General features: G+C 43.7%; 1 protein-coding gene, 1 long non-coding RNA gene and 2 other non-coding genes across 4 annotated transcripts; 3 read left to right on the forward strand and 1 right to left on the reverse strand.

The window, feature by feature from the left end:
• Positions 1–1,851: 1,851 nt before the first annotated feature.
• Positions 1,852–15,918, reverse strand: LOC140411594 (uncharacterized). The gene is made up of 3 exons (XR_011940886.1): positions 15,834–15,918; positions 14,179–14,280; positions 1,852–2,253 (listed from the first exon to the last, which is right to left on the reverse strand). It is a non-coding gene; the product is annotated as an uncharacterized lncRNA (long non-coding RNA).
• LOC140410979 (probable G-protein coupled receptor 139) lies at positions 2,288–3,665 on the forward strand (the record flags this gene model as incomplete). The annotated part of the gene is made up of 1 exon (XM_072499853.1): positions 2,288–3,665. A coding segment is annotated over one exon (1,014 nt), but the record flags the coding sequence as incomplete, so codon positions are not given.
• On the forward strand, positions 11,924–11,996 carry trnak-uuu (transfer RNA lysine (anticodon UUU)). Its single transcript has one exon. It is a non-coding gene; the product is annotated as a tRNA-Lys (tRNA).
• On the forward strand, positions 15,666–15,739 carry trnat-cgu (transfer RNA threonine (anticodon CGU)). Its single transcript has one exon. It is a non-coding gene; the product is annotated as a tRNA-Thr (tRNA).
• Positions 15,919–17,134: the final 1,216 nt, after the last annotated feature.

Raw genomic sequence — 17,134 nt, forward strand, 5'->3', positions numbered from 1 at the left:
CTTATTAGATGGAATTTATTGCTACAACAATTTAACTTGAAAGTTATACATGTGGCAGGAAGAGAGAATGTGAATGCCGATATTTTATCATCATTTGAGATGAAAGAAGAATGGAACGTCAAAATTGGGAAAGACAGACTTAAATGTACTATACTGCTGTTTAAATGTTCATGCATAAATATGAGGGGATATGTATCATATAGAGCAATGTGAGTGTATAGTAATGAGTAGTGTTTAAAGTTGAAAATGTTATGCAAAATGAAGCCATATTTTCATATTGCTAGTTCATTCTGTTAAGGGGTTAAGTGTGAGGAATGTACAGAATTGGTATATTTCCATTGCATTTCATATCTGTTGCAGGAATGCTCTTCAAAGTCTGGTTAAGGTAATATCTGTTGCAGTCATATTATTAAAGAACCTTGATTATGATATCCAGACTGTGTTTCTGTTAAAACTTATTTTAAGATGAGTAAAACATTAGGTAACCATTGTTTCTATCTATTTATGTCTTTTCATACAGAAAGTTAATGAAACATTGTTATTGTTTCTGGAAATCCCCTGGGTAATAGATCATTTATGAGAGATTGTATTTTGTGCTAGCTGATTAAGTGGCGGGATATTATAGTGGGATACAATGATGAAATTAATGGGACGAGCCTTGTATTGCTGTAGTTTTGCAGTGTGTAATCAGCTTTTATGTTGAACAGCAGTTATGCAAATTCTGCCAGAGCCTATTAAGACGCAGTGTATTGGATCTGCTGTTAAAAGAGTCTCTCTTTCTCCAAAAGGTCTACGCCGAGATAAGCAAGTAACCTATTTTGTCAACTTTACGTAGAAATGATATTTGAACTGTATTGGGTTGTTTAATTGGAATGAGTGAGTGAGGTGCAGACAGTAAGTACACGTTTTAAAATTTTATTTAAGACCTGTTAACAAAGTTATTTATTTGATGCTAATCTTGTTAATTCTGTGTTTAAATTAACATGTGTTTTGACATAGACTATACTTATTGGTCAGAGTTATCATTCCTGGGGTGAAGTACCCTTCCTTACAGTTTTACAAATAGAAAAAGAGCTCTGGGTTCCCGTCTGGTATTCAAAGAAAATTTGGGGCCTGTCCGTCTCCCCAATAGTATTAGTTTTAAACAACATTTTGTAAGAGCTGACTGAAAGTTCAGAAATCTGCTGATAAAAGGTGTTTTTTTGGACAAACGCAGCATTTGCGTGAAATTGTTGGGAAGCGGCATATTCATTCGCATAGAGTCCTGTTGATCAGTTGAATGCAATGATTTCAACATAGGCTAGGATGATTTTTTACACTGGCAGTTGCAAGTTTGGCTTTAAAAAATAAACAATCTCTTCATATTGCTAGTTAGGGGGAAGGTCTAATGTATGTAGAAATTGTTATATATTACATATAATAATTATATTTGAGGCAGTAATGTTTTAATAGCCTGGATGAGGTATATATTTGATGCAGTAATATTATTACAGAATCTATGTTGTGATATCCAGACTGTATGTCTGTTAAAGCTGTAATTAAGAGTGGCAAATGGTGGGGAAATGCTTGATTCCGACCATTCAGTACTTTTTACAGATAAATGGGCTATTAACTTGTGATCCGATTGCTGGAGATTCCCCGGAGTGTCGGTAATTTATGGGAGAGTGGTGCTAAATCCAAGCTAAGCAGGCCATGGAACTTAGTGGGATACAAGGATATAATGAATGCAGGCTAGGTATATCTGTAGTTTTGCTGTCTGCTAGAAATTCTAAGTTGAACAGCGCTTTTGCCAAATGTGGTCAGCTTGGGAGGAGAATTCTGACAAGACAGAAGAATTTTCAGTTTGTTCCTGAAAGGCAATCTCTCTCCAAAGGTCTGCACAAATAAGCAAGTAATCATGTTCTGCTAACTTTATTTATCAGTAGAATTTTAACTTTATTGTGTTGCTTTGTTGGAATAGAGAAATCGGGAAGGTGTGAGGCATGAGTTGAAGTTTTTCCTTGTGTTCAAACACTGTTTACCCGATAATTGCTGTTATTTTCCTTGATGTTAATGCGGTCACTTCTTTGTTTAAATTTGCCATTCTCATCCCGTACCAATGCAATTTTGTGTTCTGGACCAGGATCTTGACATCTGGAAGAAAGGAGACGGATCAACTGGGCGCTTGAAGAAATCAGCTCTTTGCATTTCAGAGCGTGCCCACAGCGGCACATATTTAGAAGCTGAGTGTCTGAAGATTATTCTCATGTCCGCCTGAAAAACAGTGCAAGAGTCATGGTTGGATTTATTGAGCTATGACCCAATTGTAAGCCACACATATTATCTGGCTAATGCTTCCTGCCTGGTCTCAGGAATAGGCAATATTTTCTGTAATTCCACTCTCTTTTCCTTTTTATGTGTCACAGTGAATTTGGTGTCAATTTTGATTCTTTCCCGTGGAAAGTGCAGCCTCTCCACCTGCACCACACGCTACTTGGTGGCTATGGCAACAGCGGATCTTCTGGTCATTATCACTGAGGTCATACTAAACCGAATCGATGATTATTATTTCCCATTGAATTTCCTAAGTATCACCCCTGTGTGTAGTGTTCGCTACGTCCTGCTCCGTATAGCCATAGACTGTTCTGTCTGGTTCACTGTCGCTTTCACTTTTGATCGATTTGTCGCCATTTGTTGTCAGAAGCTGAAATCTAAATATTGCACCAAGAGAACTGCAGCTGTGGTCCTAGCAATTATCGGCATTCTGTTCACTGTGAAAAGCATCCCCATCTACTTTCGATTTAAACCGAGATGGATTATCGACAATGTACCATGGATGTGTTCAAATAAGCGGAGCTATTTTGCTGACCCTGTTTGGATTGGATTTAGAATCTCTGAAAAGGTTCTAACGCCACTGATACCATTCGCTTTAATTTTGCTGCTGAACGTACTGACAGTCAGACACATTTTGGTGACCAGCCGGGTCCGTGAGCAACTGAGAGGTCAGAGCGCGGGGGATAATCACAGTGACCCGGAGATGGAGAGCAGAAGGAAGTCGATGATTTTACTCTTCACCATATCCGGCAGCTTCATCCTCCTGTGGTTTGTTTATGTTTTGTATTTCTTTGATGTGAATGACTTCTTAGATGATGATTCATTTTACATCTTTGAAAATGTTGCCTATATGCTGCGGAACTTAAGTTGCTGCACAAACACCCTGATTTACGTCCTGACTCAGTCTAACTTCAGAGAGCAATTGAAGAGCATGCTGAAATACCCAGTTATATCAATTATTAAATTAATTAATAAACAACACATCTGAGACCAATCAGATGGTGAGGCAGTGCTGAAATGCAAGAGGGTAAAGCAGGTAGCTCGGAAAGGAAAGGCCAGGAGGAGTGGGGGAAACAAAATAACTGTTAGGGATGGGCAAGGGTGAATATGAATGTTTCAGGAGAGGAGTCAGATGATTTCCTGGTGTGCTGGAAATAAATCAGCAAACACCATCGTTCCTTTACCTCCTCTGCTTGATTTCCCATTTCCTCGCATTTTCCCAAAAGTAAAACTTAGCGAGTTCACGGAAAAACAAAATTGTTCGCATATTAGAAATATTACTGTGACAATGCATTATTCTTATTTATTTATCAATATATTCATTGAGTCAATAAACGCTTTATTAAATCTGAGTCCCGAGCTTTCTTAACGCCTGGCTGGGTAATTGGGAAGGTGGGGAATGGGAAGATGGGGAATGTGGCATATGGGAGTTTGTGGAAGGTGGGTAATGGGGAAGAGCGGGTTTGGGAAAGGTGGTGTGTGGAGTGGGAAGGTTGACTAGGTGATGTGGAAGATGGGCTCAATGAACACGAGGGATGGAGCAGGCGGGACTGGAATTTGTGGGAAATGGGAAGGTGAGAGGGTGGAGAATGTGGAGGATGGGAAATGTAGTGGATGCGGATTGTGGAGGATTGAAAATGTGGGTTGGGGCAAGTTGAGGAATGGCTAAGTTGGGGGATGGGAAAATGGGCAATGGGAAAGTTGGGTGACGAGGAAGGGGGTGGGATTGGGAATGTTTTGTTGGGACAGGTGGGTGCAAAATTGGTGTCATGGGGGTGGAGTGGGGTATTGGCATGGTGAGGGTGAGAAAGTTAGGGGATCGGGTGGTTGGGATGGCAAAGGTGTCCTTTGTGGAACATTCATGATTGGGAAGGTGGCGACAGGAGAAGGTATGGAATGTGGAACATCAGATATGGGGAATGTTGGGAATGAGGAATGTGGAATACACAGAATGTGGGGGGTGGGGAAGATGGGGATGGTGAATTTGCTGGATGTGAAAGGTGGGGTGTGGTCAAGCCTAGACTCTGGCAGAGCGGTGTGGAGGTTGGTCGTCACCACCAGGACCCATTTTCCTTGTGGGGTGGCTGTGGGAGGACGGGGTGGGGAGGTCTTGGGGAGGGGGAGCAGAGATCCTTGGTCATGTCAGTCGGGATGGTCAGTGTCTGAAGCAGCAACTCCTGCAGGTAGATCATTCTAACTGACAGGACAATGGAACAATGATAGATGATGTTGTGATGCAACAAAGATCATTGATCAAAAAGTAGGAGGGACAGGATTCCTTTCTCAAATTGTAGCTTCATATTGCCCTGGGTTTCGTGTAGTTTTGCTTATTCAGGCTTCAGACCGAGACAGAGAGCAAGGACTTTATGTCCATTCTTTCTAAGCGAGTACCCCTCATAGCAACATCGCCTACGACACAAATTGCCACCCCTGTCCCCTGTAAAATGATGGAAAGAGCTTTCCCCTTCATTTTCAAATACTCAATTGCCTGGAGCCAACCTTTGGTCGCTGAACCATTTGGAGATGGAAAGCTTGCTCCCTCTTCCTCTTCCCCTATTCAACTGGCAACAGATGTTGAAGAAGGTGGCACCATGTAAGGGTGCAGTGTAAGCACAGGAGCAGGCAGCTCGATGCCACCAGGCATAGTGATAAACCGAATCTGCCTGCAGACTCCCGCAGGTGGAGCAAAGATGCTAAATTGAGATCTGAAAGACTGATCATCATAAATCTTGCCCTACCTGGGTGTATAATCCAGGTGGCATGGTGCCTGTGTCAGCAATTCAGCTCTCTCATATAAATTTAGTTTGGCATAATTTTGAAGTATATAAAAGCCTGAATGGTATCGACAAGGTCTGTGTGGAAAGATGTTTCCTCTTTTGAGCTGAGATCTAGGGGGCGCTGTTTTTAACATCCAGGCACCCTTATGGGATAGAGAAGATTGATTTTTCTCTGTCCATGGGTTGTCCAACTTTGAGGCTTTACCTCAGAAAGCAATGGAAGCGGGGTCACTGAATATTGTTAAATCAGAGATAAATTGCTCTTGTTGGGCAGCAAAAGTTTTTGAGAGTCGTTGGGAATTTAAAAATCGAAACACAATCAAAACATCCATAATCTTATTGAATGTTGGTGCTGTCTTGAGAGGCCCAGTCACCTTCTTCTGCTCCAGTTTTGTATGTTCAAATGGAACCAATTTGAAAGCAAACACATTCGCACAGCGAATTCCTCATTGCAACGCAAAGAAAATGGCCAAATATTTTTTCAGCGAAAGAATTTAAATGGGGAAACCTTGGCGTCCTTAAAACGGATCAGTTGAAAATGTTTGCTGGGGAAAGATGTCCGCCGACACCCTCACCCGTTTACCGCCTCTGGTTGGGGTCCCAGCTCCCAGCAGTGAACGATTTTCCAGTAAAATCAAACAAAATGGGCTGATCCAGTCGTCAGTGGAACATCTGGATCTCGCGTCTCCCGTTGAGCACTCGGATCAATAGCTCAATGGTGACTCCAAATCTATGGCCTCGTCAATTTAATTGCAGCTACAATTACGAGGAGGTGGAGAGAGAGGAAGAAGCTCATGAGAGGGAAAGAGAGCGTGGGGAATGTTAAAGAGAGGGAAAGTGAGAAAGAGAAGGAAGGGAGAGGGAGGGATCAAGAAAAGGAAAGAGAATTTGCTTTTTCCGAATATTGGAAATGGAGCTGGCAACTCAAAGGTAAGGAGAGTATAGACGGCGTTGCTGCAAGTTAATATCTCTCTCGATGAGGAAATACCCACCCCATCCCCCTCACCATCCCTCTCACGTGGGACTACTTTCTGAGACCATCAAGTTTGTGAGATTCCTTTCCAAATTTGAAGAGAATGATGTGAAGCCATTTTTGTTCTTTTAGAAAATAGGAGGGCAGCTAAAATGGCCCCCAGATATCTGGACATTTTTAGTTCATGGGGAGCTGTTTGAGAGCGTCCAAGCGGTCTACTTCATGCTGCATTGTGATGGGCACCAGGGCCATAGGTCCCCAAGGCACAGGGCACCGATGGAGCCAGGGTTGTGGAGGGCAGAGTGCTGGAGGAGTGGCCGGGGGGGAGGGAGCAGGACAAGTGGGGGCACGGTCTGCAGTACAGCCTGTTGGACCTGGCTGGGCATGCGAGTACGCACCATGCTAACATGTCTGACTTTTACCCCCTGCAGACAATGGCCTTCAGGCAGCACGTTAGCGCAGTGCTTAGCACAGTTACTTCACAGCTCCAGCGTTCCAGGTTCGATTTCTGGTTTGGGTCATTGTCTGTGCGGAGTCTGCACGTTCTCTGTGTGTGTGTGGGTTTCCTCGGGGTGCTCCGGCTTCCTCCCACAGTCCAAAGATGTGCAGGTTAGGTGGATTGGACACCCTAAATTGCCCTCAGTGTCCAAAACGTTTCGGTGGGGATACTGGGTTACGGGGATAAAGGGGATAGGGTGGAGGCGTGGGGCTTAAGTAGGGTGCTCTTTCCAAGGGCCGGTGCAGACTCACTGGTGGCCTTTTGTGGAACATAGGAGCAGGAGGAAGTCTTTCGGCCCTTCGAGCCTGCTCCGCCATTCATCACGATCATGGCTGATCATCCACCTCAAAAGCCTAATCCTGCTGTCTCCCCATAGCCTTTGATCCCATTCACCCCAAGTGCTATATCTAGCCGCCTCTTGAATATATTCAATGTTTTAGCATCAACTACTTCCTGTGGTAATGAATTCCACAGGCTCACCACTCTTTGGGTGAAAAAATATCTCCTCATCTCTGTCCAAAATGGTTTACCCTGAACCCTCAGACTGTGACCCCTGGCTCTGGACACACCCACATTGGTAACATCTTCCCCGCATCTACCCTGTCTAGTCCTGTCAGAATTTTATAAGTCTCTATGAGATCCCCCCTCATTCTTCTGAACTCCAGCGAGAATAATCCTAACCTAGTCAATCTCTCCTCATATGATAGTCCAGCCATCCCTGGAATCAGTGTGGTAAACCTTCGCTGCACTCCCTCGAGAGCAAGAACATCCTTCCACAGAGGAGGAGACCAAAACTGCACGCAATACTCCAGGTGTGGCCTCACCATGGCCCTGTATAATTGCAGCAACACATCCCTCCTTCTATACTCGAAACACCTCGCAATGAAGGCCAACATACCACTTTACCACCTGCTGCACCTGCATGCTTACCTTCAGCGACTGGTGCACAAGGACACCCAGGTCCCGCTGCACAGCGAAAACAGTGCGGGAGCAGAGAGAGCCGGGACAGCGAAAATAGCGCCGGAGGAGAGAGCCGGGAGATTTAAAAAGCGCGGGAGGAGAGAGCCGGGACAGCGAAAACAGCGCGGGAGCAGAGAGAGCCGGGACAGCGAAATCAGCGCCGGAGGAGAGAGCCGGGAGATTTAAAAAGGGCGGGAGGAGAGAGCCGGGAGATTTAAAAAGCACGGGAGGAGAGAGCCGGGAGATTTAAAAAGCGCTGGAGGAGAGAGCCGGGACAGTGCTGGGAGAGGTGAGTGCACAAAAGGTGTGGCAGGAGTCCCTTTAGTCACGGAGTGCTGATTGGAACAGAGTGCATCTGAGTTTAGGTGAGTGACTGAGTTCGGGTGAGTGGCCAGAGAGGGCTATGTTTTTGTTGGTGTTTGGGTTTATCCTTGAGGTTCGACAAAAAATGTTTTTTTTTTTAAAATATTTAAATTAATTAACTAGTTGAATATGGCTGGACAGGTGATGTGCTGTTGCTGTATGATGATGGAACTGGTGGATCCCATTGAGACCGTCAGTGACCACATCTGCAACAAGTGTTGGCTGCTCGAGGAATTTCGTCTCAGAATTGATGAGCTGGAGACCGAGCTGCACACACTGCGGCACATCAGGAAGGGGGAACATTACCTGGACGCTTTGTTTCAGGAGGCATTCACACCCGGTAGAATAAGTTCTGTTAATTTGGACAGTGGTCAGGGACAGAGTGGTGTGACTGCAAGGGAGGCAGGTAGGGGGATCCTGAGTTTAGGAGTTGAGGAGCCTCAGCCCTTGACCTTGTCCAACAGGTATGAGGTACTTGCTCCCTGTGTGGATGAGGAAGAGGGCTGTAGGGAGGATGCGTTGACTGACCACTGCACCGTGGTACAGGAAGCTATTCAAGAGGGGGGAGCAAAAAGACAAGTGGTAGTTGTAGGGGATTCTATAATTAGGGAGATTGATGGCATCCTTTGTAAGCCAGATCGAGAGTCCCGCATGGTATGTTGCCTGCCCGGTGCCAGGGTGAGGGACATCTCTGATTGGCTTGAAAGGATTTTGGAGAGGGAGGGGGAGGATCCAGTTGCTGTGGTCCACGTTGGGACTAACAACATAGGTAAGACTAGGAAAGAGGACCTGTTTGGGGATTATCAAACACTAGGGACTAAATTAAAGAGCAGGTCCTCCAGGGTTATAATCTCTGGATTACTACCCGAGCCACGTGCCAATTGGCAGAGGGTTGAGAAAATTAGAGATGTTAACACGTGGCTAAAGGAGTGGTGCGGGAAAGAGGGATTCCATTTCATGGGGCATTGGAATCAGTACTGGGGCAGGAGGGACCTGTACCGTTGGGACGGTCTTCACCTGAACCATTCTGGGACCAGTGTTCCAGCGAATAGGATAAATAGGTTGGTCACAAGGACTTTAAACTAGCAAGTTGGGGGGAAGGGAAGTGTAAAGCTATGGACAGTATAATGGTTAATGGAGATCAAGGCAGCAGGTTACGTGACAGGTTATTTTGTAGAGATATGGGTTCAAAGACAAGGAAAATTAGGAGAAAGGGTAAGAGGAAAAATAAATTGCGAAAAGTTGCTGATCAAGGTGTTAGGATTCATGACAAAAACATAAAAAACAGCATAAGTGTACTTTATCTGAATGCTCGTAGAATACGAAATAAGGTAAATGAGTTGATGACACAAATCATCGTGAATGACTATGATTTAGTGGCCATTACTGAAACATGGTTAAAAGATGGTCACGACTGGGAGTTAAATATCCAAGGGTATCAGACTATACGAAAGGATAGAATGGACGGTAAGGGCGGTGGTGTAGCTTTGTTGCTTAAGGATGGCATCCGGGCAATAGTAAGGGATGATATTGGTGCTATGGAGGACAAGGTTGAATCAATTTGGGTGGAAATCAGGAATAGTAAGGCGAAAAGGTCACTGATAGGAGTAGTCTATAGGCCACCAAATAGTAACAGAATGGTAGGGCAGGCAATAAGCAAAGAAATAACGGATGCATGTAGAAATGGTACAGTGGTTATCATGGGAGATTTTAATCTGCATATCGATTGGTTTAACCAGGTTGGTAAAGGCAGCCTTGAGGAGGAGTTTATAGAATGTGCCCGGGATAATTTCCTGGAACAGTATGTAATGGAACCTACAAGGGAACAAGCGGTCCTAGATCTGGTCCTGTGTAATGAGGCAGGATTGATTCATGATCTTATAGTTCGGGATCCTCTTGGAAGGAGCGACCACAATATGGTGGAATTTAAAATACAGTTGGAGGATGACAAGGTAAAATCAAACACTAGTGTTTTGTGCTTAAACAAAGGCGATTACAATGGGATGAGAGAAGAACTAGCTAAGGTAGACTGGGAGCAAAGACTTCATGGTGAAGCAGTTGAGGAACAGTGGAGAACCTTCCGTGCAATCTTTCACAGTGTTCAGAAAAGGTTCATACCAACAAGAAAGAAAGACGGTAGAAAGGGGAAGAATCGACCGTGGATATCTAAGGAGGTGAGGGAGAGTATCAAATTGAAGGAAAAAACATACAAAGTGGCAAAATTTAGTGGGAGACTAGAGGACTGGGTAGTCTTTAGGGGACAACAGAAAGCTATAAAAAAGCCATAAAGAAGAGTAAGGTAGACTGTGAAAGTAAACTGGCTCAGAACATAAAAGCAGATAGTAAAAGCTTCTACAAATATCTAAAACAAAAAAGAGTCGCTAAGGTAAATATTGGTCCTTTGGAAGATGAGAAGGGAGATTTAATAATAGGAGACGGGGAAATGGCTGAGGAGCTGAACAGGTTTTTTGGGTCAGTCTTCACAGTGGAGGACACAAATAACATGCCAGTGACTGATGGAAATAAGGATATGATAGGTGAGGACCTTGAGAGGATTGTAATCACTAAGGAGGCAGTATTGGGCAAGCTAATGGGGCTAAAGGTAGACAAGTCTCCTGGCCCTGATGGGATGCATCCCAGAGTGTTAAAAGAGATGGCTAGGGAAATCGTAAACGCACTAGTGATAATTTATCAAAATTCACTAGACTCTGGGGTGGTCCCAGAGGATAGGAAAGTAGCAAACGTGACACCACTGTTTAAAAAAGGAGGTCGGCAGAAAGTGGGTAATTATAGGCCGGTAAGCTAAACTTCGGTTGCAGGGAAAATGCTGGAATCTATCATTAAGGAGGAAATAACGGGGCACCTGGAGGGAAATTGTCCCATTGGGCAGACGCAGCATGGGTTCACAAAGGGTAGGCCGTGTCTGACTAATTTGGTAGAAATTTTTGAGGACGTTACCAGTGCAGTAGATAACGGGGAGCCAATGGATGTGGTATATCTGGATTTCCAGAAAGATTTTGACAAGGTGCCACACAAAAGGTTGCTGCATAAACTAAAGATGCATGGCATTGAGGGTAAAGTGGTAGCATGGGTAGAGGATTGGTTAACTAACAGAAAGCAGAGAGTGGGGATAAATTGGTGTTTCTCTGGTTGGCAACCTGTAACTAGTGGGTTCCCTCAAGGATCAGTGTTGGGCCCGCAGTTGTTCACAATTTACATAGACAATTTAGAGTTGGGGACCAAGTGCAATGTGTCAAAGTTTGCAGACACTAAGATGAGTGGTAAAGCAAAAAGGGCAGAGGATACCGGAAGTCTGCAGAAGGATTTGGATAGGTTAGGTGAATGGGCTAGGTCTGGCAGATGGAATTCAATGTTGCCAAGTGTGAGGCAATCCATTTTGGGAGGAATAACAGCAGAATGGATTATTATTTAAACGGTAAGATGTTAAAACATGCTGCTGTGCAGAGGGACCTGGGTGTGCTGGTGCACGAGTCGCAAAAAGTTGGTGTGCAGGTGCAACAGGTGATTAAGAAGGCTAATCGAGTTTTGTCTTTCATTGCTAGAGGGATGGAGTTCAAGACTAGTGAGGTTATGCTGCAATTGTATAGGGTGCTGGTGAGGCCGCATCTGGAGTATTGTGTTCAGTTTTGTGTTCCTTACCTGAGAAAGGACATATTGGCACTGGAGGGAGTGCAGAGGAGATTCACTAGGTTGATCCCAGAGTTGAGGGGATTGGATTATGATGAGAGGTTGAGTAGACTGGGACTGTACTCATTGGAGTTTAGAAGGATGCGGGGGGGATCTTATTGAGACATATAAAATTATGAAGGGAATAGAAAGGATAGATGCGGGCAGGATGTTTCCACTGGTCGGGTAAAATGCGAGTCCAAGTTGAAGAATTTGAGAAAGGAAACTAAAGGGAGGCTGCCGGTCTGCTTGCGAGGGAAATGAGCTGGAGAGGCTGAATTACCAGTGAAGGAAATTCAAAAGATACAATATGAGACTTTGAAGTGAGCTATGAGAGCATTTTTATAATGGGCCCTGATAGCTCAGTCGGTAGAGCATCAGACTTTTAATTTGAGGGTCCAGGGTTCAAGTCCCTGTCAGGGTTTTTATTTTGGCTCAAGGCGTTTGCTTTCCAATGAACGGTCGGAAATAAAAATAAAGAATGCAGGATGCTTTATGGAAAGTGGAAGAACCGTGACAACGTCGTGTTTGCCAAATTGCAACAGCCGTCCAGAATTTTAAAGAATTTTTGCTAGATTTTCAGTGAATGTATAAACTCTCTCCTGGTCTTGTCCTGCATTATACCACTGTAGTAATCCAGCAATGTTTAATCACTTCCCAATTTGCAAAATATTTCCTGTTTGTATACTTCTTTCCTGCAGAACTGCTTTTAAATTAATAACTTTCAGAAATAACTGCAATTTTTACAGTTTCAAAAGGCCAGTGCTGATGAATATTTTAGTTTGCACTCTCAAAGTCAGCAGGAGAAATCAACAATACTGATGTTTAATCAAAAGAATTGAAATCTGTTCTACACTTGCAATGTTTCTTTGCAGATTGGTGCTGTGGCTTAGATGGTTAAAGCACCTGTCTTGTAACAGGAGATCCTGAGTTCAAATCTCAGCAGTACCTTTATACATTCAGGTCAAAGCATGTAGCCTGTGAAGAATGCTCTTCATTTAATGGTGAATACAGAAAATGTTGACATCAATTCTGTGGTATTGACCTTCAAAATTGTTTTCGCTTGTTTTATGTCTAACTTTGATTCAAACTTCCATATCTCCGATTTTTCACGCAACTTCCATTTTCCTCATCTACTCCATTGCATGTAACCTCGCTTCAGATCTGAATAAGGATCACACGGATTTGAAACATTAACTTTGTGTCTGGTTCCACAGACGTCCTCAAATTTGATGAGCTTTAATCCAATCATTTTTAGTTTCTCATGCAGATTCACAGATTTACTCTGATGAAGAGTGACCCAGCCTCGAAACGTTAGCTCGGTTCTCTCTTCACAGATGCTGCCAGACCCACTGAGATTTTCCATCATTTCCTGTTTTTTTTCAGATTTCATAACTGCAGTAATTTGCCTTTTTATTGGACGATATATGTTGCTGCATGTCAGCAAGAACGATTTGGGCGGTATAAAGGATTGGGCGTTTTCCATGAAGATGTGGCGTTGACAGATCTATTTACACCCTGAAACTTTGCGATTTGCATAATTTGTTACTTTACTAGATGAGCTTACTTGCGTTCACACTCTGCCACAACAGACAACAGATGACACGCTTTATTCCCTCTCTCAAAATACAATCTGTATCTCTTCAGCTTCCCACTGATATCTCAGCGAACTAGTGTAATCTTCAATGTCTTGAAGTCCTAGTGCATGTCCCTGGGTAACAACAGTTGTCACATCACAGGTCATTGGTAAAATGCGAGTCCACGTTGAAGAATTTGAGAAAGAAAGCCGAAGGGAGGCTGCCGGTCTGCTTGCGAGGGAAATGAGCTGGAGAGGCTGAATGACCAGTGAAGGAAATTCAAAAGATACAATATGAGACTTTGAACTGAACTATGAGAACAATTTTGTAATGTGCCCTGGTACCTCATTCGGTAGAGCATCAGACTTTTCATCTGAGGGTCCAGGGTTCAAGTCCCTGTTAGGGTTTTGATTTTGGCTCAAGGCGTTTGCTTCCCAATGAACGGTCGGAAATAAAAATAAAGAATGCAGGATGCTTCGAGGAAAGTGGAAGAACCGCGACAACGTCGTGTTTGCCAAATTGCAACAGCCGTCCCGAATTTTCAAGAATTTTTGCTAGATTTTCAGTGAATGTAAAAACTCTCTCCTGGTCTTATCCAGCATTTTACCACTGTAGTTTTCTGGCCATGTTTAATCACTTCCCAATTCGCAAAATATTTCCTGTTTGTATACTTCTTTCCTGCAGAACTGCTTTTAAATGAATAACTTTCAGAAATAACTGCAATTTTTACAGTTTCAAAAGGCCAGTGCTGATGAATATTTTAGTTTGCACTCTCAAAGTCAGCAGGAGAAATCAACAATACTGATGTTTAATCAAAAGAATTGAAATCTGTTCTACTCTTGCAAAGCTGTCTTGCAGATTGGTGCTGTGGCTTAGATGGTTAAAGCGCTTGTCTTGTAATCAAGAGATCCTGAGTTTAAATCTCAGTAATACCTTCATACATTCAGGTCAAAGCATGTATCTTGTGAAGAATGCTTCTCATTTAATGGTGAACACAGAAAATGTTGACAACATTTCTTTGGTACTGACCTTCAAGATTGCTTTCCCTTGATTCAAACTGCCATATCTTCCACTTTTCACGCAACTTCCATTTTCCTCATCTACTCCATTGCATGTAACCTCGCTTCAGCTCTGAATAAGGATCACACGGATTTGAAACATTAACTTTGTGTCTGGCTCCACAGACATCCTCAAATTTTATGAGCTTTAATCCAATCATTTTTAGTTTCTCACGCAGATTCACAGCATGTGCAGTATTTTCCTTTGAATGCACGACAGGATTGACCTCAGGAAATCCAGTAGGAACATTTTGAATGTCTGTCAGCGATGTCTGTGAGCAAAGATTGAATGATTAAATGATTTACTCTGATGAAGAGTGACCCAGCCTCGAAACGTTAGCTCGGTTCTCTCTTCACAGATGCTGCCAGACCCACTGAAATTTTCCATCATTTCCTGTTTTAATTCAGAATTCACATCTGCAGTAATTTGCCTTTTTATTGGACGATATATGTTGCTGCATGTTAGCAAGAACGATTTGGGCGGGATAAAGGATGGGGCGTTTTCCCTGAAGATGTGGCGTTGACAGATCTATTTACACCCTGAAATGTTGCGATTTGCATAATTTGCTACTTTATTGATGAGCTTACTTGCGTTCACACTCTGCCACAACAAACAACAGATGACACGCTTTATTCCCTCTCTCAAAATACAATCTGTATCTCTGCAGCTTCCCACTGATGTCTCAGCGAACTAACCGTAATCTTCAATGTCTTGAAGTCCCAGTGCATGTCCCTGGGTAACAACAGTTGTCACATCACAGGTCATTGGTAAAATGCGAGTCCAAGCTGAAGAATTTGAGAAAGAAAGCCGAAGGGAGGCTGCCGGTCTGCTTGCGAGGGAAATGAGCTGGAGAGGCTGAATTACCAGTGAAGGAAATTCAAAAGATACAATATGAGACTTTGAAGTGAACTATGAGAACATTTTTATAATGGGCCCTGGTAGCTCAGTCGGTAGAACATCACACTTTTAATCTGAGGGTCCAGGGTTTAAGTCCCTGTCAGGGTTTTGATTTTGGCTCAAGGCGTTTGCTTCCCAATGAATGGTAGGAAGTAAAAATAAAGAATGCAGGATGCTTTATGGAAAGTGGAAGAACCGTGACCACGTCGTGTTTGCCAAATTGCAACAGCCGTCCAGAATTTTCAAGAATTTTTGCAAGATTTTCAGTGAATGTATAAACTCTCTCCTGGTCTTGTCCTGCATTATACCACTGGAGTTTTCTGGCCATGTTTAATCACTTCCCAATTCGCAAAATATTTCCTGTTTGTATACTTCTTTCCTGCAGAACTTCTTTTAAATTAATAACTTTCAGAAATAACTGAAATTTTTCAGTTTCAAAAGCCCAGTGCCGATGAATATTTTAGTTTGCACTCTCAAAGTCAGCAGGAGAAATCAACAATACAAAATTTAATCAAAACAATTGAAATCTGTTCTACACTTGCAAAGCTGTTTTGCAGTTTGGTGCTGTGGCTTAGATGGTTAAAGCGACTGTCTCGTAAACAGGAGATCCTGAGTTCAAATCTCAGCAGTACCTTTATATGTTTGGATCAAAACATGTCGCCTGTGAAGAATGCTCATCATTTAATGGTGAACACAAAAAATGTTGACAGCAGTTCTGTGATACTGACCCTCAAGATTGCTTTCCCTTGATTTGTGTCAAACTTGGTTCAAACTTCCATTTTTCACGCAACTTCCATTTTCCTCATCTACTCCTTTGCATGTAACCTCGCTTCAGCTCTGAATAAGGATCACACGGATTTGAAACATTAACTCTGTGTCTGGCTCCACAGACATCCTCTAATTTTCTGAGCTTTAATCCAATCATATTTAGCTTCTCATGCAGAGTCACAACATGTGCAGTATTTTCCTTTGAATGCACGACAGGATTTGTCATGATATTCAAACACACACATCATGATGGACACACTAACAGGCAAATCAGAGTACACAACACCACAACCAATCACAGACAAGAACACCAACCACATAAAAAGCACGAGCACGACACCTGGTGGTCAGTGCTGGTGGTCAGTAGGTCTGGGGAGAAGGGAACAAGAAAGAGCTGTTGAAACACCACAAGCAGGGAGCCCCCCACGTGCAGAGTGCAAAGACCAAACTGTAAATAGTGAGTTTAAATAAAGAAGCGTTGTACCATATGCAACTGTGTTGGCTCATCTGTGTGTCAGAACACCCAACACCACAGGATTGACCTCAGGAAATCCAGTAGGAACATTTTTTTTTTTCATTTAAAAAAAATTCTCCTTTTTCACATTTTCTCCCACATTTACATCCATCAACAATAAACAATAATCAGCAAGGTATGTCAATCCCCATAATAACAACAACGATCCCATCTACCCACCAACCCCCAAACCTCAACCCGCATGTTTACATAAACAAATGACAAAAATAAATCTGGAATTACCCATAGTCACCCTTAATGTTACACAGCAGCCCCCCCCCCCCGCCCCCCCAGCACCCCCCCCCCACCACCCCCCGCGCTCCCCCTACCGCCGCCCCCGGTCTCCAGCTCCTCCCGTCCACTGCCTCTTGTAAAACTCCTCCCCCTACCCTCGGTTCCTTCCCCCCAACTTTCCACCCCGGCTAGACCACTCGGACCCTGTTCTGCCAGGCTCCGATGGCCGCAGCCCCTCCCCCCACCTCACTCCCGTTCACTGGCCGGCTTAAACCGGCCAGCGTGGAGGCCCCTGCCCGGGTCCCTTTCCCAATTGCCCGGCCCCAGGAAAGCCCGAAGATCCCCTTTTAGCACACAAACCCCGCATATCCACCTACACCCCAAAGAACTCTCATTTCGAGTGAAAGTCCCGTCCCTTCCCTCGTCCAAATATATACCACCTTGGCTCCTTTAATCTCTACACTCGCGCGCAGTGATACAAAAAAGAAGAAAATACAGTCATGAGGTTACATC

The sequence above is a fragment of the Scyliorhinus torazame genome, chromosome 4 (assembly GCF_047496885.1).
Source record: "Scyliorhinus torazame isolate Kashiwa2021f chromosome 4, sScyTor2.1, whole genome shotgun sequence".
NCBI lineage: Eukaryota > Metazoa > Chordata > Chondrichthyes > Carcharhiniformes > Scyliorhinidae > Scyliorhinus > Scyliorhinus torazame.